Source organism: Salvelinus fontinalis, chromosome 2, assembly GCF_029448725.1.
Source record: "Salvelinus fontinalis isolate EN_2023a chromosome 2, ASM2944872v1, whole genome shotgun sequence".
Taxonomy (NCBI): Eukaryota; Metazoa; Chordata; class Actinopteri; order Salmoniformes; family Salmonidae; genus Salvelinus; species Salvelinus fontinalis.
The window spans coordinates 9,682,456-9,704,319 of NC_074666.1; the positions used below are offsets into that span (position 1 = coordinate 9,682,456).

At 46.9% G+C, this 21,864-nt stretch overlaps 1 protein-coding gene across 1 annotated transcript; it reads right to left on the bottom strand.

Moving 5' to 3' along the window:
- Nucleotides 1–18,336: 18,336 nt before the first annotated feature.
- LOC129811497 (growth arrest-specific protein 1-like) lies at nt 18,337–20,682 on the bottom strand. Its single transcript, XM_055862857.1, has one exon. It carries the CDS (start codon nt 20,086–20,088, stop codon nt 19,300–19,302), a length of 789 nt encoding a protein of 262 aa, XP_055718832.1. The 5' UTR covers nt 20,089–20,682; the 3' UTR covers nt 18,337–19,299.
- Nucleotides 20,683–21,864: the final 1,182 nt, after the last annotated feature.

Here is a 21,864-nt window from a genome sequence, read left to right on the forward strand (position 1 = left end):
TAAAGAAATTAAACAACAGTAAAAAGACAGGCTATATACAGTAGCGAGGCTACATACAGACACCAGTTAGTCAGGCTAATTGAAGTAGTACGTACATGTAGATATGGTTAAAGTGACTATGCATATATGATGAGCAGAGAGTAGCAGTAGCGTAAAAGAGGGGTTGGCGAGTGGTGGGTGGGACACAATGCACATAGCCCGGTTAGCCAATGTGCGGGAGCACTGGTTGGTCGGCCCAATTGAGGTAGTATGTACATAAATGTATAGTTAAAGTGACTATGCATATATGATAACCAGAGAGTAGCAACAGCATACAAAGAGGGGTTGGGGGGGCACACAATGCAAATAGTCCAGGTAGCCATTTGATTACCTGTTCGGGAGTCTTATGGCTTGGGAGTAAAAACTGTTGAGAAGCCTTTTTGTCCTAGACTTGGCACTCTGGTACCACTTGCCATGCGGTAGTAGAGAGAACAGACTATGACTGGGATGGCTGGGTTCTTTGACAATTTTTAGGGCCTTCCTCTGACACCGCCTGGTGTAGAGGTCCTGGATGGCAGGCAGCTTAGCCCCAGTGATGTACTGGGCCGTACGCACTACCCTCTGTAGTGCCTTACGGTCAGAGGCCGAGCAATTGCCGTACCAGGCAGTGATGCAACCAGTCAGGATGCTCTCGATGTTGGAGCTGTAGAACCTTTTGAGGATCTCAGGAACCATGCCAAATCTTTTTAGTTTCCTGAGGGAGAATAGGCTTTGTCGTGCCCTCTTCATGACTGTCTTGGTGTGTTTGGACCATTTTAGTTTGTTGTTGATGTGGACACCAAGGAACTTGAAGCTCTCAACCTGCTCCACTACAGCCCCGTCGATGAGAATGGGGGCGTGCTCGGTCCTCCTTTTCCTGTAGTCCACAATAATCTCCTTAGTCTTGGTTACGTTGAGGGATAGGTTGTTATTCTGGCACCACCCGGGCCAGGTCTCTGACCTCCTCCCTATAGGCTGTCTCGTCGTTGTCGGTGATCAGGCCTACCACTGTTGTGTCGTCTGCAAATGTAATGATGGTGTTGGAGTCGTGCCTGGCCATGCAGACGTGGGAGAACAGGGAGTACAGGAGGGGACTGAGCACGCACCCCTGGGGAGCTCCAGTGTTGAGGATCAGCGTGGCGGATGTGTTGCTACCTACCCTCACCACCTAGGAGCGGCCCGTAACATTTCTAAACATTTCTAAAAACCTGTTTTTGCTTTGTCATTATGGGGTATTGCGTGTGGATTGATAAGAAGAAAAAAACAATTTAATACATTTTTGAATAATGCTGTAACGTAACAAAATGTCAAAACAGTCAAGGGGTCTGAATACTTTCCGAATGCACTGTAAGTTAAATGCATTATCGTTAGAGAGCTTCCACAAAAAAGTTATCCTCTTTTGTCTACTAAGGAAATTTACCTAACGGCACTGGAGGGCCGTATACATTTACAGAAAAACAACAGCCGGTAAATCTGATCAGCCCGTTGCTGTCACAAACATATCAAACACATTTTACAAAACATGTATCCTACATTCCAAATATACATGAAACCATGAAACCATACTAAAAGAAGTCATCCAAAACAGCATTGTTCCTAAAACACAGTGCTGCTGTGTGTCTTTCCACTTTGGCCCACTTCAAAAAGTGTTGGGTAAAGTATGTATTAATGGCCTAATAACTCATCTCTAAAAACATGGCCACATTCCAAGCAGCTACACCGTGGAAATGAGAAACAGATGTGCTGCAGCTGGAAGACATGGGAGAGGGTGGAGAGAGAAAGCAAAATTGAGTGATAAGGACAGAGATATAGAAGGATAGGGAGAGAGGGGGAGCGAGGCAGAGAGGGGGAGAGAGAGGGAGAGGGGGAAAGACAAACTAAGATCTGGACAGGACATGGAGACTGACGAATGAAGGTGATTGAGATTCAGAGATGGTTTATCTTGACATGGACAGGAGAAAAATAAGATATCTGATATATTTTTTATTGTGTATACATTCTTCGAAAAAAAGGTGCTATCTAGAACCTAAAATGTTTCTTTGGCTTTCCCCATAGGAGAACCCTTTTTGGTTCCAGTTAGAACCCTTTTGGTTCCAGGTAGAAACATTTTGGGTTATATGAAGAACTCTTTCCACAGAGGGTTCAACATTGAACCCAAAAGGGTTTTTACCTGAAAATGGTTCTCCTATTGGGACAGCTTACCAACCCTTTTGGAAGCTTTTTTTCTTAGAGTGTAGAGATACCATGACCTTGTAAATTAGGTTTGCAGTATGTAGACATCTTAGGCTAGCAATAAGTATGTGTACAAGAGAGCTCTCTTTCGATTTGAACATATTTGGGCATTACCTCTCACATAGCCATGTTTCTCATTTGACACAAGTCTGAACTGGTAACAGCATGGTTCCTAGGTTGAGCAAACTGGAACCAGACAGGCCAGGTCGTAAAGACGTTCCTGATCCTGATCCTCTCTGTCCTGCTGGTCTCTGTGTCCCACTGGTCTCTGTGTCCCGCTGGTCTCACTGTCCTGCTGGTCTCTGTGTCCCACTGGTCTCTGTGTCCTGCTGGTCTCTGTGTCCCACTGGTCTCTGTGTCCCGCTGGTCTCTGTGTCCTGCTGGTCTCTGTGTCCCGCTGGTCTCTGTGTCCTGCTGGTCTCTGTGTCCCACTGGTCTCTGTGTCCCGCTGGTCTTTGTGTCCTGCTGGTCTCTTTGTCCCACTGGTCTCTGTGTCCCGCTGGTCTCTGTGTCCCGCTGGTCTCTGTGTCCCGCTGGTCTCTCTGTCCCGCTGGTCTCTGTGTCCCACTGGTCTCTGTGTCCCGCTGGTCTCTCTGTCCCGCTGGTCTCCGTGTCCCACTGGTCTCTGTGTCCCACTGGTCTCTGTGTCCCACTGGTCTCTGTGTCCCACTGGTCTCTGTGTCCCGCTGGTCTCTCTGTCCCGCTGGTCTCCGTGTCCCACTGGTCTCTGTGTCCCACTGGTCTCTGTGTCCCACTGGTCTCTGTGTCCCGCTGGTCTCTCTGTCCCGCTGGTCTCCGTGTCCCACTGGTCTCTGTGTCCCACTGGTCTCTGTGTCCCACTGGTCTCTGTGTCCCGCTGGTCTCTGTGTCCCTCTGGTCTCTGTGTCCCGCTGGTCTCTGTGTCCCGCTGGTCTCTGTGTCCCGCTGGTCTCTGTGTCTCGCTGGTCTCTGTGTCCCACTGGTCTCTGTGTCCCGCTGGTCTCTGTGTCTCGCTGGTCTCTGTGTCCCACTGGTCTCTGTGTCCCGCTGGTCTCTGTGTCTCGCTGGTCTCTGTGTCCCGCTGGTCTCTGTGTCTCGCTGGTCTCTGTGTCCCGCTGGTCTCTGTGTCCCACTGGTCTCTGTGTCCCGCTGGTCTCTGTGTCTCGCTGGTCTCTGTGTTCTGGTGATCTCTGTGTCCTGCTGGTCTCTGTGTCGAGCTGGTCTCTGTGTCACGCTGGTGTCTCTGTGTCCCGCTGGTCTCTGTGCACTGCTGGTCTCTGTGTCCTGCTGGTCTCTGTGTTGCGCTGGTCTCTGTGCCCCGCTGGTCTCTGTGTCCCGCTGGTCTCTGTGTCCCGCTGGTCTCTGTGTTCTGCTGGATAAAACCAGGATGGAGATTTATCTGGGGTTTTACAGCATAAAGGAAGTGACAGTGACAGTGGATGTTGATGAGGCAGAAAGATAGCAACTCCTTGGTGTTTGAACTTTTACCCTCTCGTCATGAAACTACTGATACACAGACTCATGCTCCGTATGGCTTACACATGCACATTCATAACAGATCACACACATATGGTACACACACACACACACACACACACACACGCACACACACACACACACACGCACACACACACACACACACGTTACTTTTCACAACCAGAAGGTATTATCCCTTTTACTACATAGCACTTCACTGTCAAGTCCATTCTGCCTTTGTTAAAGCCTCTGCTAACATCCACAAGTGTCCTGACCCCTTTTGTGACGCTGTTTATCTGCTTCCTTCTGAGAGCTGTGAACAAAGTCATTAGCACTGGCCTAATGCTCCTAGATCCTGCTCTCACAATGGCTAGAAAGGTCTTGAGATGAACTGTGATATTTGCCTAGCTCGGCTGGCTTTGATTTGCCTGTTTGCTCTCGGGTTTAAATTGAGTCATTTACCGTCAACACTGCAAGCATGACTGGAGATCCCTGCGCCTGAGCCAAGCTTGTTAAACAAACAGTGGTGGAGTGGTAGAGCGAGAGGGAGGGGGAGGGAAAGAGGGAGAAGGGGGGAGAGAGTGGAGTGAGAGAATGCAGAGTAAGGGAGGGAGGGAGGGAGGGAGGGAGGGAGGGAGGGAGGGAGGGAGGGAGGGAGGGAGGGAGGGAGGGAGGGAGAAAATGTGGGGGTGTCAAAGTGTTGGTTTGCTTACAAAGCAATGCGAGTACTGCCACTGCTGCCACTGTCTGAAAGTTGCACAGTAATACATCAAATGAACTGCAGCACCGCAGCATACCTTAAAGGTATGTGCTTCTAACACATTTAAAACACTCGCATGAGATCTTTTAGGCAACCTTTCCAATGTGATCACTTCTCCATTGCTGTTATGCTCAGGTAATGGAGACAGTAGAGATTAATCTTATAATTTCATTTGTTCAACACAGATAAGGAAACGGAAGGGGAAAAAGGCATATGATTGGCCTCTTATAATTATATTTTGGTTCCACAAACAAATCTTGTGGTAAACCCTCATATTCTGAGTGCTTGTTGCTTGGCTTGTTTCAATATCCGCTACGACTCAACTTTTTGGCCTCAGTCTTAACCTTGACTTCTCTCTCTCTCTCTCTCTCTCTCGCTGTTTGTCTCTGTCTCTCTCAATTCTCTCTCTCTCTGTGTCTGTCTGTGCTGTCTCTCTCTCCCTCTCTCTCTCTCTTTAACCTTTATTTAATTAGGCAAGTCAGTTTAGAACAAATTCTTATTTACAATGATGGCCTACCAGGGAACAGTGGGTTAACTGCCTTGTTCAGGAGCAGAACGACAGATTTTTACCTTGGGGATTCAATCCAGCAACTTTTCGGTTACTGGCCCAACGCTCTAACCACTAGGCTACCTGCCGCCCCAATGTATGTATGTATGTATGTATGTATGTGTGTGTGTGTGTGTGTGTGTGTGTGTGTGTGTGTGTGTGTGTGTGTGTGTGTGTGTGTGTGTGTGTGTGTGTGTGTGTGTGTGTGTGTGTGTGTGTGTGTGTGTGTGTGTGTGTGTGTGTGTGTGTGTCTGTGTGTCTGTCTGTCTGTCTGTCTGTCTGTCTGTCTGTCTGTCTGTCTGTCTGTCTGTATGTCTCTCTCTCTCTGTCTGTCTGTCTGTCTGTCTGTCTGTCTGTCTGTCTGTCTGCCTGCCTCTCTCTGTCTGTTTGTCTGTCTGTCTGTCTGTCTGTCTGTCTGTCTGTCTGTCTGTCTCTCTCTCTCTCTCTCCCTCTACCAAAACTCTATTGTTCTTCTCTCTTGTAATTGCATGTTCTCTATCTCTCATATCCAGTGCCTCTCCCTTCCTCTCTCTATCACTCCATCTCTTCCCCTCTCAAGACTGACCTACATTTTGTTTTTCAAAAATAACACCATCGACCTTGCTTTATCGCAAAAAGAAAAAGCCTCAGAGCATAGAGCTAGAGAGAGAGAGAAATAGAGAGAGTGGGAGGAATGTGTGATGGATGAATACCTAGACAGTGGCTGGGGGTGGTGGCCCCTGACCCGCAGGATGTCAAGATAATGGAGTAAAGCTTTGGGCTCCCATTGAGCTCCAGGGAGACCCTATTCACTACCGACATCACCCTTGCCTCAGGCCATTATCTCAGGATAAAATGTTTTGTTCTCACCCCTCTCTACAACAAAACGGTTAGCACAAAATAATGAACCTCTTTCCTTCCATAGACTCTCCCACTTCTCTGTTAATTCATATTTTTTATATTGGTTAATTGTTGAGCACGCAAAAGAGGAAAAGTACTTTGAAACATCATTTGAAAGAATAGTATATTTGAGGGAGTTGGTTTTTTAATATTCTGTTTGTATGCTTAAACATGTTGGTTATATTATATTTGACAATATTAAAGTTTAAGGATGATTTAATGATCACATGAGTTTGAGGAAAAGGAGAAGTTAAAAACCTTGTTTGACGCAAAACTATAAAAAAACATATACCGGGACAGCAAGTGCATGATGGGAAAATAGAACAGAATTACAAGATACATGTAAACAATTGTAGGGTAGGAACTTGGCCCTTTACTTCAGAAGGAAATAGACAACCATTATTATTTCCCAAAAATGATCATGCACTCAAATCCCATTTAAGTATCTATGTATCCCCAGGCTAGAAGTGATGTGGTTGCTTAAAGCCTGTATAAAGCCAGGTCATGATCGAGACATATGATAATATGATAACATGATCGAGGCATATGATCATGACATATGATAATAGATTAGATAATAGATTGTACATTTTCCAAACAACAAATAGCAACTTACAAAATGGTAACTAAAAGTAAAATAAAATAAAGGTCAACTAATTTTCCAAAACATTTTTCTTCCCAAGATCCAAACTCTTGCATATAGGGATGTGTGTGTGTGTGTGTGTGTGTGTGTGTGTGTGTGTGTGTGTGTGTGTGTGTGTGTGTGTGTGTGTGTGTGTGTGTGTGTGTGTGTGTGTGTGTGTGTGTGTGTGTGTGTGTGTGTGTGTGTGTGTGTGTGTGTGTGTGTGTGTGTGTGTGTGTGTGTGTAATTGTTTCCCAGCTCATTGATCAAACAGCTATAGAACCAAGGCATGAATTCTAAGTTTGCTTTAAAAATTGACCCATTGTTGTCTCCTTGCGTCCTCGGACCTAAACACACCGGCCTGCATATTCCCCTCTCAGAGAAGTATAGGGGGGTATATTGCTTTAAGACAAATCCCTGAATGGTGTGAAAGGGGCTCCACTCCCTGGTCCTCTCCTCTAAACGGCTGGACACAGTTGAAGTCTCCCCCCTGGGGTCAGTGGAGCCATTTATGTGTTAGAGGGCCGCCATGGCAGATTACTGCACACAGCTGTCCCAGAACCGTGGAAATGAAATTATGCCCCGTGTCAGCAATGTTTTGTGTTCCTTCTTCCTCCTCCTCTACTCTCCCCCGCAACCCAAACTCAAAACCTACGCTTCACTCTCGACTCCCTCGGTCCTTTCAAAACATTAGCGTTCCTCTATTGGTCTTCTCTGGCTCTGGACGCAGGAGGGAGAGGCAGGAATGAGAAACCAATCAGGGCGCCCCACTGAGAGCTCAACTCTAGCGTTCCAGAGATCCCTGCATGGGTTGCAAGAAGTTATCTGATTGGCGCGGGTGAATATCCCCATTCTTTATCTATGTCCCACATGGAACCCTATTCCCTATGTAGTGCACTACTTTTTACCATAGCCCTATCCTATTTTTGACCAGGAAAAGTAGTGCACTACATAGGGAATATGGTGCCTTTTGGGACATTACCTTTGTGTCAGCATCATCATTCAGAGAGATCTGAACTCGACAACATCCAACCCCCCTCCCCTCTCCTCCAGACCACAGTCCCCCCCCCCCCCCCAGGCACTTAAAAACAATAAATCAGCCCCTCCCCCACGTAACCCCCTCACCTCTCCTAAAGCCCAGGGTGAACCAGGCAGCCCCCTCCCTCACACCCCTATAACCTCTACAGCCCTCAGTAGACCGCTGGGCTGGGGGTTTACCTACTCAGCTTGTCTGTGCGTGAGTTTGTTTATTCTCTGGTTAGTCCTGAGAGGTAAGTAGTCAAGAATACTGTCAGAAGTCCCTTCCACAAGACATAGTGTGGTTAAATACAGTCATGACAAGCAAATATGTCAATGAAAGAGGAAAAATGCACCCTGTCCTAAGAGCTTGCATTGAAACAAATATACTGTAGCATACAGCTGTAGGATCTACATTTTACCAGTATTGTCACAACAAAATAATCCTGCAGCAACCGGATTTGAACGTTGAGTCCATAATGTTGCTTGATCAGATAGTCTATTAGCTAGCCAAAAGTAGTGTCAACCGTGTTTTAGTGTGGGGTTTCAGAGAATTTACCTAAATAACAAAGCTTGTGCACTACCAGCGGTGCAGGACAATTCTCAGCAATAAAAGAGTGATCAAATTAAGATCCTATATCTGTATGTTTGTATATTTAAAAAACATTACATACTTGGTTTATACTTTAAAGTTCAATTTCAAATTAGCAAAGTTTCTACGTTAGGCTGATGGTTTACACACAAATAGGAAATCAACCTTCTCTTTCAGAACAACTTTAGTCTTACTCTTTCCCCACTCACCTATTTTCCTCTCCATCTGGCTTAGGGTTCACAGGAGGCACAAGGAAGTCTAACTGGATTAGAGACTGTTTTTTTCAAAGGCCGGTGAACTCACAAAGGGCTTGACGTGACAGAATCAATGTGGCAGTTTGGAATTTTGAAGAGTTTCACAGAAGCTTAAAAGAGAAAGGGAGTAATTTCATTACTGGCATTTTTATTACTATTTATTATTGTTGTTCATTGAGTAGCCTACAGATGCTTCTTAAACAACATGGAAAATTGTTAAGGGGCACACATGTTGTTTTTATTGACTTTTTCTGCTCTTTTGCACACTAGTATTTCTACTTGCACATCATCATCTGCACATCTATCACTCCAGTGTTCATTTATTAAATTGTAATTACTTCGCTACTATTGGTCTATTTATTGCCTTAGCTCCTTACTCCATTTGCACACACTGTATACAGATTTTTCTATTGTGTTATTGACTGTACGCTTGTTTATTCCATGTGTAACTCTGTGTTGTTGTTTTTGTCGCCCTGCTTTACTTTATCTTGGCCAGGTCGCAGTTATAAATGAAAACTTGTTTTCAACTTGCCTATCTGGTTAAATAAAGGTTGAAATATAAATGTAAAGAATTTTTATTTTTTATTTGTGTAACTGTGTAACATGTATGCATCTTATGAAAAATGCCCTTTTTTGATATTAGAATACCACACAATTACCTTAGATATCCAGTATTGATACTTATTTAATTTACCCAGTTTACATTGTGTAAAATGTTAATGGTTTACCTTCTAGTAATGTATTTCCACTGAGAGAAAGTTCAGAGAGGAAAATGTGGTCAGTATGCTCAGGGCTTTGTGAATCATGATTGTTCCAAGAAGCATCTCAACCATAAGCCATATCATCGCCTTAATTGTGTCTAGATTGGAATGTCCACTAATGTAAGACCATTAGTCCGCTTCTGCAGATCACAGAGTTACCCAGAAGGAGGGGTTAGTGTGTGTGTATGCTATGTGCTTGTGTGTGTGTGTGTGTGTGTGTGTGTCTTCCCTTCTGTATGTATGTGTTTGTGCTTGCATGCATCTGTGTGTGTGGATAAAGGGGGAAGGGGTACTAGAGGTAGAGGGTTGAGTTATGATGAGGTGACTTTAATGAGGTAGTGTGTCCCGCAGCGCTGCACCCATCCCCCTCTAGCCTCTCCTCTATTTCAGCATGATGGAAAAAAACATCTCCCCTATTTTCCTCCAGTGCCAAAAGTTAATTGAAAACATTTCAGGAGAAAGTATGGTTTTGGGGGCCCCATATGACTCTCATTCCTTCATTATCCCTAGCAACAATAAAGAGGCATTACAATTAATAATGGTTGGAGACCGGGCCTGCTCTCTTAAAGCGGCAGGACCCTCTTTTGTGACGGCAAACAAAGGCCCATAAATGCATTCGCCACATCACCGTGACAAAGCTGCAGGGTTTCCACAGTTCTCTTCTTTTTCTTTTTTTACATTGAGTGGGAAGGAAAGCCAAAGTAACTTGAGCAAGTTTTAAGTCTTAATGTCATGTGCACAGGTACAGTGAAATGCCTTTTTTACAGCTCTAACCCCAATAATGGGGATATGTATAGGGGTAAGGTGACAGGGATACTGGAGTGATAGAGGTAGATATGTATAGGGATAAGGTGACTAGGCATCAGGATATATGATAAACAGAGTAGCAGCAGCTTATATGGTGATTGTATGTGAGTGTGTGTGTAGAGTCAGAATAAATGTAGGTTCATATTATGTGTGTGTCAGCAAATGATGGAGTGACTGTTTGTGTGAGTGTGTAGGGTCCTGTGAGTGTGTAGGGTCCTGTGAGTATGTAGGGTCCTGTGAGTGTGTAGGGTCCTGTGAGTGTGTAGGGCCCTGTGAGTGTGTAGAGTCCTGTGAGTGTGTAGGGCCATGTGAGTGTGTAGGGTCCTGTGAGTGTGTAGTGCCCTGTGAGTGTGTAGGGTTCTGTGAGTGTGTAAGGCCCTGTGAGTGTGTAAGGCCCTGTGAGTGTGTAGGGCCCTGTGAGTGTGTAGAGTCCTGTGAGTGTGTAGGGCCATGTGAGTGTGTAGGGTCCTGTGAGTGTGTAGAGCCATGTGAGTGTGTAGGGCCATGTGAGTGTGTAGGTTTCTGTGAGTGTGTAAGGCCCTGTGAGTGTGTAGGGCCCTGTGAGTGTGTAGAGTCCTGTGAGTGTGTAGGGCCATGTGAGTGTGTAGGGTTCTGTGAGTGTGTAGTGCCCTGTGAGTGTGTAGGGCCATGTGAGTGTGTAGGGCCCTGTGAGTGTGTAGGGCCATGTGAGTGTGTAGGGTTCTGTGAGTGTGTAGGGTTCTGTGAGTGTGTAGGGTTCTGTGAGTGTGTAGGGTTCTGTGAGTGTGTATGGCCATGTGAGTATGTAGGGCCCTGTGAGTGTGTAGGGCCCTGTGAGTGTGCAGGGTTCTGTGAGTGTGTAGGGCCCTGTGAGTGTGTAGGGCCCTGTGAGTGTGTAGGGCCATGTGAGTGTGTAGGGTTCTGTGAGTGTGTAGGGTTTTGTGAGTGTGTATGGCCATGTGAGTATGTAGGGCCCTGTGAGTGTGTAGGGCCATGTGAGTGTGTAGGGTTCTGTGAGTGTGTAGGGTTATGTGAGTATGTAGTGCCCTGTGAGTGTGTAGTGCCCTGTGAGTGTGTAGTGCCCTGTGAGTGTGTAGTGCCCTGTGAGTGTGTAGTGCCCTGTGAGTGTGTAGTGCCCTGTGAGTGTGTAGGGTTCTGTGAGTGTGTAGTGCCCTGTGGGTGTGTAGGGTTCTGTGAGTGTGTAGTGCCCTGTGAGTGTGTAGTGCCCTGTGAGTGTGTAGTGCCCTGTGAGTGTGTAGGGCCATGTGAGTGTGTAGGGCCCTGTGAGTGTGCAGGGTTCTGTGAGTGTGTAGTGCCCTGTGAGTGTGTAGGGCCCTGTGAGTGTGTAGTGCCCTGTGAGTGTGTAGTGCCCTGTGAGTGTGTAGGGTTCTGTGAGTGTGTAGTGCCCTGTGGGTGTGTAGGGTTCTGTGAGTGTGTAGTGCCCTGTGAGTGTGTAGTGCCCTGTGAGTGTGTAGTGCCCTGTGAGTGTGTAGGGCCATGTGAGTGTGTAGGGCCCTGTGAGTGTGCAGGGTTCTGTGAGTGTGTAGTGCCCTGTGAGTGTGTAGTGCCCTGTGAGTGTGTAGGGCCATGTGAGTGTGTAGTGCCCTGTGAGTGTGTAGGGCCATGTGAGTGTGTAGGGCCCTGTGAGTGTGTAGGGTTCTGTGAGTGTGTAGTGCCCTGTGGGTGTGTAGGGTTCTGTGAGTGTGTAGTGCCCTGTGAGTGTGTAGTGCCCTGTGAGTGTGTAGGGCCATGTGAGTGTGTAGGGCCCTGTGAGTGTGCAGGGTTCTGTGAGTGTGTAGTGCCCTGTGAGTGTGTAGGGCCATGTGAGTGTGTAGGGCCCTGTGAGTGTGCAGGGTTCTGTGAGTGTGTAGTGCCCTGTGAGTGTGTAGGGCCATGTGAGTGTGTAGTGCCCTGTGAGTGTGTAGGGCCATGTGAGTGTGTAGGGTTCTGTGAGTGTGTAGGGCCATGTGAGTGTGCAGGGTTCTGTGAGTGTGTAGGGCCATGTGAGTGTGTAGGGTTCTGTGAGTGTGTAGGGCCATGTGAGTGTGCAGGGTTCTGTGAGTGTGTAGTGCCCTGTGAGTGTGTAGGGCCATGTGAGTGTGTAGTGCCCTGTGAGTGTGTAAGGCCCTGTGAGTGTGTAGGGCCATGTGAGTGTGTAGGGTCCTGTGAGTGTGTAGTGCCCTGTGAGTGTGTAGGGTCCTGTGAGTGTGTAGTGCCCTGTGAGTGTGTAGGGTTCTGTTAGTGTGTAAGGCCCTGTGAGTGTGTAAGGCCCTGTGAGTGTGTAGGGCCCTGTGAGTGTGTAGAGTCCTGTGAGTGTGTAGGGCCATGTGAGTGTGTAGGGTCCTGTGAGTGTGTAGAGCCATGTGAGTGTGTAGGGCCATGTGAGTGTGTAGGTTTCTGTGAGTGTGTAAGGCCCTGTGAGTGTGTAGGGCCCTGTGAGTGTGTAGGGTTCTGTGAGTGTGTAGGGTTCTGTGAGTGTGTAGGGTTCTGTGAGTGTGTAGGGTTCTGTGAGTGTGTATGGCCATGTGAGTATGTAGGGCCCTGTGAGTGTGTAGGGCCCTGTGAGTGTGCAGGGTTCTGTGAGTGTGTAGGGCCCTGTGAGTGTGTAGGGCCCTGTGAGTGTGTAGGGTTCTGTGAGTGTGTAGGGTTTTGTGAGTGTGTATGGCCATGTGAGTATGTAGGGCCCTGTGAGTGTGTAGGGCCATGTGAGTGTGTAGGGTTCTGTGAGTGTGTAGGGTTATGTGAGTATGTAGGGCCCTGTGAGTGTGTAGGGCCCTGTGAGTGTGTAGTGCCCTGTGAGTGTGTAGGGTTCTGTGAGTGTGTAGTGCCCTGTGGGTGTGTAGGGTTCTGTGAGTATGTAGTGCCCTGTGAGTGTGTAGTGCCCTGTGAGTGTGTAGGGCCCTGTGAGTGTGTAGGGCCATGTGAGTGTGTAGGGCCCTGTGATTGTGCAGGGTTCTGTGAGTGTGTAGGGCCCTGTGAGTGTGTAGGGCCCTGTGAGTGTGCAGGGTTCTGTGAGTGTGTAGAGTCCTGTGAGTGTGTAGGGCCATGTGAGTGTGTAGTGCCCTGTGAGTGTGTAGGGCCATGTGAGTGTGTAGGGCCCTGTGAGTGTGTAGGGTTCTGTGAGTGTGTAGTGCCCTGTGGGTGTGTAGGGTTCTGTGAGTGTGTAGTGCCCTGTGAGTGTGTAGTGCCCTGTGAGTGTGTAGGGCCATGTGAGTGTGTAGGGCCCTGTTAGTGTGCAGGGTTCTGTGAGTGTGTAGGGCCCTGTGAGTGTGTAGGGCCATGTGAGTGTGTAGGGCCCTGTGAGTGTGCAGGGTTCTGTGAGTGTGTAGTGCCCTGTGAGTGTGTAGGGCCATGTGAGTGTGTAGTGCCCTGTGAGTGTGTAGGGCCATGTGAGTGTGTAGGGTTCTGTGAGTGTGTAGGGCCATGTGAGTGTGCAGGGTTCTGTGAGTGTGTAGTGCCCTGTGAGTGTGTAGGGCCATGTGAGTGTGTAGTGCCCTGTGAGTGTGTAGGGCCATGTGAGTGTGTAGGGTTCTGTGAGTGTGTAAGGCCCTGTGAGTGTGTAGTGCCCTGTGAGTGTGTAGGGCCATGTGAGTGTGTAGGGCCATGTGAGTGTGCAGGGTTCTGTGAGTGTGTAGGGCCCTGTGAGTGTGTAGTGCCCTGTGAGTGTGTAGGGTCCTGTGAGTGTGTAGGGCCATGTGAGTGTGTAGGGCCATGTGAGTGTGTAGGGTTCTGTGAGTGTGTAGTGCCCTGTGAGTGTGTAGTGCCCTGTGAGTGTGTAGTGCCCTGTGAGTGTGTAGGGCCCTGTGAGTGTGTAGTTCCCTGTGAGTGTGTAGGGCCCTGTGAGTGTGTAGTGCCCTGTGAGTGTGTAGTGCCCTGTGAGCGTGTAGGGCCCTGTGAGTGTGTAGGGCCCTGTGAGTGTGTAGGGTTCTGTGAGTGTGTAGGGTTTTGTGAGTGTGTATGGCCATGTGAGTATGTAGGGCCCTGTGAGTGTGTAGGGCAATGTGAGTGTGTAGGGTTCTGTGAGTGTGTAGGGTTATGTGAGTATGTAGGGCCCTGTGAGTGTGTAGGGCCCTGTGAGTGTGTAGTGCCCTGTGAGTGTGTAGGGTTCTGTGAGTGTGTAGTGCCCTGTGGGTGTGTAGGGTTCTGTGAGTGTGTAGTGCCCTGTGAGTGTGTAGTGCCCTGTGAGTGTGTAGGGCCCTGTGAGTGTGTAGGGCCATGTGAGTGTGTAGGGCCCTGTGATTGTGCAGGGTTCTGTGAGTGTGTAGGGCCCTGTGAGTGTGTAGGGCCCTGTGAGTGTGCAGGGTTCTGTGAGTGTGTAGAGTCATGTGAGTGTGTAGGGCCATATGAGTGTGTAGTGCCCTGTGAGTGTGTAGGGCTATGTGAGTGTGTAGGGCCCTGTGAGTGTGTAGGGTTCTGTGAGTGTGTAGTGCCCTGTGGGTGTGTAGGGTTCTGTGAGTGTGTAGTGCCCTGTGAGTGTGTAGTGCCCTGTGAGTGTGTAGGGCCATGTGAGTGTGTAGGGCCCTGTGAGTGTGCAGGGTTCTGTGAGTGTGTAGGGCCCTGTGAGTGTGTAGGGCCATGTGAGTGTGTAGGGCCCTGTGAGTGTGCAGGGTTCTGTGAGTGTGTAGTGCCCTGTGAGTGTGTAGGGCCATGTGAGTGTGTAGTGCCCTGTGAGTGTGTAGGGCCATGTGAGTGTGTAGGGTTCTGTGAGTGTGTAGGGCCATGTGAGTGTGCAGGGTTCTGTGAGTGTGTAGTGCCCTGTGAGTGTGTAGGGCCATGTGAGTGTGTAGTGCCCTGTGAGTGTGTAGGGCCATGTGAGTGTGTAGGGTTCTGTGAGTGTGTAAGGCCCTGTGAGTGTGTAGGGCCATGTGAGTGTGCAGGGTTCTGTGAGTGTGTAGGGCCCTGTGAGTGTGTAGTGCCCTGTGAGTGTGTAGGGTCCTGTGAGTGTGTAGGGCCATGTGAGTGTGTAGGGCCATGTGAGTGTGTAGGGTTCTGTGAGTGTGTAGTGCCCTGTGAGTGTGTAGTGCCATGTGAGTGTGTAGTGCCCTGTGAGTGTGTAGGGCCATGTGAGTGTGTAGTGCCCTGTGAGTGTGTAGGGTTCTGTGAGTGTGTAGTGCCCTGTGAGTGTGTAGGGCCATGTGAGTGTGTAGTGCCATGTGAGTGTGTAGGGTTCTGTGAGTGTGTAGTGCCCTGTGAGTGTGCAGGGTTCTGTGAGTGTGTAGTGCCCTGTGAGTGTGTAGGGCCATGTGAGTGTGTAGGGCCATGTGAGTGTGCAGGGTTCTGTGAGTGTGTAGTGCCCTGTGAGTGTGTAGTGCCCTGTGAGTGTGTAGTGCCCTGTGAGTGTGTAGGGCCATGTGAGTGTGTAGGGCCATGTGAGTGTGTAGTGCCCTGTGAGTGTGTAGGGTTCTGTGAGTGTGTAGGGCCCTGTGAGTGTGTAGTGCCCTGTGAGTGTGTAGGGCCCTGTGAGTGTGCAGGGTTCTGTGAGTGTGTAGTGCCCTGTGAGTGTGTAGTGCCCTGTGAGTGTGTAGGGCCCTGTGAGTGTGTAGTGCCCTGTGAGTGTGTAGTGCCCTGTGAGTGTGTAGTGCCCTGTGAGTGTGTAGGGCCCTGTGAGTGTGTAGTGCCCTGTGAGTGTGTAGGGCCCTGTGAGTGTGTAGTGCCCTGTGAGTGTGTAGTGCCCTGTGAGTGTGTAGTGCCCTGTGAGTGTGTAGGGCCCTGTGAGTGTGCAGGGTTCTGTGAGTGTGTAGGGCCCTGTGAGTGTGCAGGGTTCTGTGAGTGTGTAGGGCCATGTGAGTGTGCAGGGTTCTGTGAGTGTGTAGTGCCCTGTGAGTGTGTAGTGCCCTGTGAGTGTGTAGGGCCCTGTGAGTGTGCAGGGTTCTGTGAGTGTGTAGTGCCCTGTGAGTGTGTAGGGCCATGTGAGTGTGCATAGAGACAGTGCAAAAATAAATCAAATACAAGGGTCAACTCAGATAGTCCGTGTAGCAATTTAGTTAGCTATTTAGTAAGCTATTCATTTGATTTTCCGAGACTTCCTTTCACCCTGTCTGATATAGAGGTCCTGGATGGCAGGGAGCTCGGCCCCAGTGATGTACTGGGCTGTCCACATCACCCTCTTTAGCTCCATGTGATCGAGGGCGATGCTATTGCCATGCCAAGCAGTGATGCAGACAGTCAAAATGCTCTGAATGGTACAGCTGTAGAACTTTTTGAGGACTTGAGGGCCCATGCCACATTTTTTCAACCTCCTGAGAGGGAAGAGGCGCTGTCACACCTTCTTCATGACTGTGCACGTGTGTGTGGACCATTTTAAGTGCTTAGTGATTTGGACACAGAGGAACTTGAAGCTCTCGACCCGCTCCGTCGATGTGGATGGGGGCGTGTACACCCCAACATTTCCTGTAGTCCACAATCAGCTCCTTGGTCTTACTGATGATGAGGGAGAGGTTGTCGTTCCGGCACCACACTGCCAGGTCACTGACCTCCTCCCTGTAGGCTGTCTCATCGTCGCCGGTGATCAGGTCTACCACCGTCGTGTTGTCAGGAAACCTGATGATGGTGTTGGAGTTGTGTGGCCACGCAGTCGTGGGTGAACAGGGAGTACATAATTGTAATTCTGATAGTAAACTACAATCGAAAATAAATTATTTCGCAGACTATTTATAAAGAGCTCATAATAAAATGTTTTACAAACCAGTATCAAATAGTTTGTTAACCAGTAGTAACCTGATTATAAAGCATACTTAATGTTTTCATGTATGTTGTACCTAATATATTATTATAAAAATATGTGTACTACTCATTCATAGAAAAAGGGATACCTAGTCAGTTGAACAACTGAAAGCATTCAACTGAAATGTGTCTTCGGCATTTAACCCAATCCCTCTGAATAGAGGTGCGGGGGGCTGCCTTAATCTACGTCCATGTCATCGGCGCAGTTGTTATTGGGGGTTAACTGCCTTGCTCAAGGGCAGAACTGCAGATTCGTCCACCTTGCCGGCTCAGGGATTCAAACCAGTGACCTTTTGGTTACTGTTCCCAACGCTCTTAACCGCTAGGCTATCTGCCAGTGTGTGAACCATTGCGAGTGTACCCATGAGTTTACCAGTCAAATTGCCAGGGTTTGTTTGAGGTTCCAAGTCTGTTCTATTCATTATGTATCTATGTACTCATATATATCATAAACATCAGGCCTTAAATGTATTAACTTTAATTGTTGACAAACTATATAAAAGTTCCTATATTAAATGTTTCTAAACAGTTTATAGGCACACCTAGAAACAAAGCAAAGTGAGTGTCACCTAATATTAAACATGAAGGCATCACATAGCCTTAACTTAAAACATAAACGGAGCAGAGAGAAGGACAGATACAACTTTTAAAGAAGTTTTACACGTCCTTCCGAGAAGCCCCTTCTGCAATAGCGATCAGTCTCTGTCTCTCCCCCCAGCCCAGCTCTCCTCTCTCTCTGGTGTCAGAGAGAAAGAAGGTGAATGAAGTGTCTGCACATGGTGCCGCTCCACCATTGTGTTTTACATTTCTATGACAGAAGTGCCACTCGACTTCTCCTCCATTCACTGGACTGGAGGGCCCTCGTCCACTCCCAGAGAGAAACAACATGGCTGCCATCATGGCTCTCAAGTCCCTCTTGTGACAAGAGGTGAAGGAGAGGATGATGTACCATCTTTTTTTCTGTTTCTCAGTGATGCCAAGAGAGAAAACAATTGTGAATCTATGTGAACTCCAAGATGATGCTATTTTTGTATATGGTGGTGTTGGGTAGGCTAGGCTACAACTTCTACAAGTAGACCTAGGTCAATAACCAGCATTTCAACTTCTGTTCAGGATGATAATAACAGTATAGTTTATGTGAAAGTGTCAAATAAAAACACAAACTACTTTGTTACACATACATAGCAATGGTCCGTAGCTAAACACATACACACCAACAGCAGTCCAATCGGAGTGCATTTGTAATGGTTACTTAAGTCTCAATTCCCCCAGACATAGCTTTCCTTGCCCCCTCTCCTCTCTGTATGAATGCTTCTTCTAACAAACACATGGGGTGAGAATAAATAAACTAGCCAGGCCCATCTTGGCTCCATCTGAGCAACAATCCCCAGGAGATAGGCTATTTCGTCCTCAGGTTTATACAGTCTTGCAGCATTAACAGTGTAGCCTTCAGCAAACATTCATGTTGACAAAGTCAAGTGTATATCAATATGACTCTTCATTTGCTCTAGGAGTCAGATAACATTAGCTCAGATCAACTGATGGTTTGTATTGAGGGGGTTTTGTGATGTAGAAAGCATTGGTACAGCTGTCAAAAGATTTACGAGACACAGTACTAAAATCACCTGCTGCTACCCATACAGCTACATAAAGTAGAGTTAACACGGAAACAATCAAGAGTCAAAAGCACTTTAAGTAAGAACATTTATATTTTCACTAAAATACAATGTAGACACAGTGAAGCATTTCATGACATTTCTATACAGTGCAAAAATCTTCTTAGCAGTAATAAACAAATAACTCTGGAAAAAAAATCCATTCATACAATATACTGTACAATTTAACTTCACACATTTTGACATATAAAAATAATCTCCCTTAACTTGTTTTTTAACTTGATATTGATACTGAGCTTATGGAAATGTCTGGGACATGATTAAGGCTAATAATATTGAATAACCAATCAAACTGTGCATGCGTTTTACATCTGTCACTTAGATGATTACCAACTGACTAGAGCTTAAATGACATCTTAATGAAATGTAGGCCTATGTCTGTTGTCTAGCTCATAATGAAAGAAAACTTGATTCGTCTGTCCCCATTATAGCCAAGTGACCAAGAACATGTTTTATACTGTTGTTTTCACTATTGTCTTGAAACAGCATTATGCATACCTACACTTACAAGTCACTTGGCTATCCACATTAAAGAAAATTGGGTGTCAAACTTTTTGGGCTATTTTGTGAGACACAAGGTAAGGAGAAGCTCATAGCAGGCCTAGAACATTCTTCAAGGGTTGGTTAAAACAATTACATATTTTAGAGGTGCGCAGCTGTCTGGAAATGAATCTATAAACTTTTGAGATTCACATAAAATGTATATATTTTAAATATAAACATTTGTGAGCAAGATGACCCAAAGCCTATCAGCACAGAGACTGACACCAGATAGAATGTTGAGAAGCCCCATTATTTAGACAGCAGAGCAAAGGCCATAAAATCTTCCAAACACACAAAGTATAAGCTAAAGCAGGTGTGCTGGTGTTACAACACTTTCATGAGCTATTCTGTCTCTCTGTGTCAACTTTTCACAGGCCTCTATATTTCTCTAACAACTTCCCCAACAGCTGAATCAACTTGGGTAGACTGCCCTATCAGATAAGATGCATTAGAACCAAAATGGTGGCCACAGTAGAAGTCCATACACCCCGACAGGCGGATCTAGGTGAATCACTCGCGTTTTCCACATAGACATAATCCTCCATATCATCATAATCATCTTCAGAGTCCGAATCAGAAAACCCGCTGCCTGCGTATCTGTCCATAGAGTCAAAGCAAAAGTTTTTCATACTAACTTTGACGTACTCGCATATCGTCCTCTCCGTTCCATCACAAACACAAGTATCAAGTTGTTGTGCTTTAGGTATATTGCGCATGTTGGCAATCACCCTCCTGCAATCGTCCGAACATCTCTCGCCTCCGAAAAGTTTACGGCAGTGAAACAAATAGTCACGCATTGCCGAGCTACATTGGTAATCTCTCTCGCACTGCCGCCGGGCTTCGGTGCAGCCCATTTTGCTGGTCCGAGGCAGGCACGGCTCTATGGCGCGTTTGGTGCTCCGGCAGACGGGGTCCGAGGCGCAGTCACAGTCCTCTAGAGACGGACCGGTCTCAGTTAGATTCAGCTGGATAAGGGACGAGATGCAGTGGCTGGGACACTTCTTCCTATTCCCGTTGATAACGGGCGCACAGGCGTAAAGGTATTGGTCATATGCGTAGTGGCACTCCGGCTCTCCATGACACTTCATAATGGCTTGCCAACAGATGAGCCGACGACCATGAGTAGGGGACGCGATGCAAAGACAACCGAACAGGGCAAACGCACAGCATAAATACAAAGTTGATCTCCCAGTCCACTTTATAAACCCGGCAAAACTTGCCATTTCGAAGTAGACTGATCCGAATAAATTAAAGACTTCAACATATGGATTTGTGTAGCAGTATCTCCATCAAATCTGTGTCAAAAACAAGTAATCCAAATCCATTCCCTCGCATTCAGTACACGCCAGTGAGGAATGAACGAGGTTCACAAAATAATGTGCAATGCAGTGATACCGTATGAAAACCGCACATCGCCTGCAATTTGTTCGATTTGAATTTTTCCCCGAAGTTTGATACACTGTTACAATACAAGTTCACAGGCACTCTCCACTTATCTTCACAGCAGTAGAGGCTTCACAATACTGAAATATTCAACCTCTGCGTTCCATTGCTTTGCCGCACAGACAAGATGAAGTAGAAAGAACAGTTCCGTCGTCGTTTTACCGTTCAGAAAGGCAAACTCCGTTCCAGGAAAAGTTTTATGATGTAGCCTAGGCTATCTGCGCAAGCAGCATGCCATTCGGTGTCTTCTTTAGCTATACAATTATGTAAAGGAATGAGGAATGCGATGAACGATGCGCCCCACTGAAGACTGTGGAATGACTCTCTCGTTCCTCTGCGTCGGTTGACTAAAACCTCCTTGCCTTATTGGTCAAATTAGTTGTTGTGATTTGTTACATTGTTCAGGGCAGTGACGTGAAGGTGGAAACGTGACCAATGAATTGGCAGGGGAAAGGGTCGTCACTAGCTTCCACAGCCACAAAGTCAAAAACCCCGCCTATTTCTACCGTTTATCTTCTAAAATGTTCATTTTAAACCCAACCCTAACCTAACCACACTTCTAACCGTATGCCGAAACCTAACCTTAAATTAAGACCAAAAAGCAAATGTTTGTTTTCATGATTTTTTATGATATAGCCAATTTTAACCCAGTGGCTGTGGAATCTAGTGTGAACTGGGGAAAATGGATAGTACATTTTGATAATAAAGATTTAAGTCATTAATAACATTGTTATTATAGGCTAATATTTTTTATTTTATTTACTTAACCTTTATTTAACTAGGCAAGTCAGTTAAGAACAAATTATTATTTAGAATGACGGCCTACGCCGGCCAAACCCTAACCCTAGGCCAATTGTGCACCGCCCTATGGGACTCCCAATCACGGCCAATTGTGATGCAGCCTGGAATTGAACCAGGGTCTGTAGTGACACCTCTAGCACTGAGATGCAGTGCCTTAGACCGCTGCACCACTCGGGAGCCCCTAATAAACATGACCTGACTTCACATAACTTTTTCTTTATTTCAAAATGTTTACTTATTGTCAATTATTCTCCCCAAACATTTCAAACATATGAAAATAAGACATAAAGGGTAGTCCAAGAAAATCTGCCATCCATCACAGGAGACATGTGGTAGCCTAACCTGTACTTCAACTACCAGTGAAACAAAAACTGTGAATGTTGATTGACCTATAATCACACTGAATAACTACCGGTCATTCTAAAGGTGGTGAAGGACAATGTCTTTAGAAACGTTGTGGTCATGTTGACTAACTACCGTAGAGAGAGATTGCATCCCAAATGGCACCCAATTCACTATATAGTACACTAGTTTTCACCTCACAGCTGCTATAACACATGCTGCTGCTCCTGTCCACCCCTTCCCCCTCCCCTTTCCCTTCCACCCTCCACACAACATAAGTGAGTATTAACACAAGCCTTAAGGGCCTTCCTATGTTACAGCACACGTGTGAATAACACCAGTCACCACATGTATGCCAATAATGTCACGCCCTGACCGTAGAGAGCTTTTTATGTCTCTATTTTGGTTTGGTC

Excerpts from the sequence above, each read along its gene's own strand:
- LOC129811497 (XM_055862857.1), bottom strand. The coding sequence starts at position 20,088 with ATGGCAAGTTTTGCCGGGTTTATAAAGTGGACTGGGAGATCAACTTTG.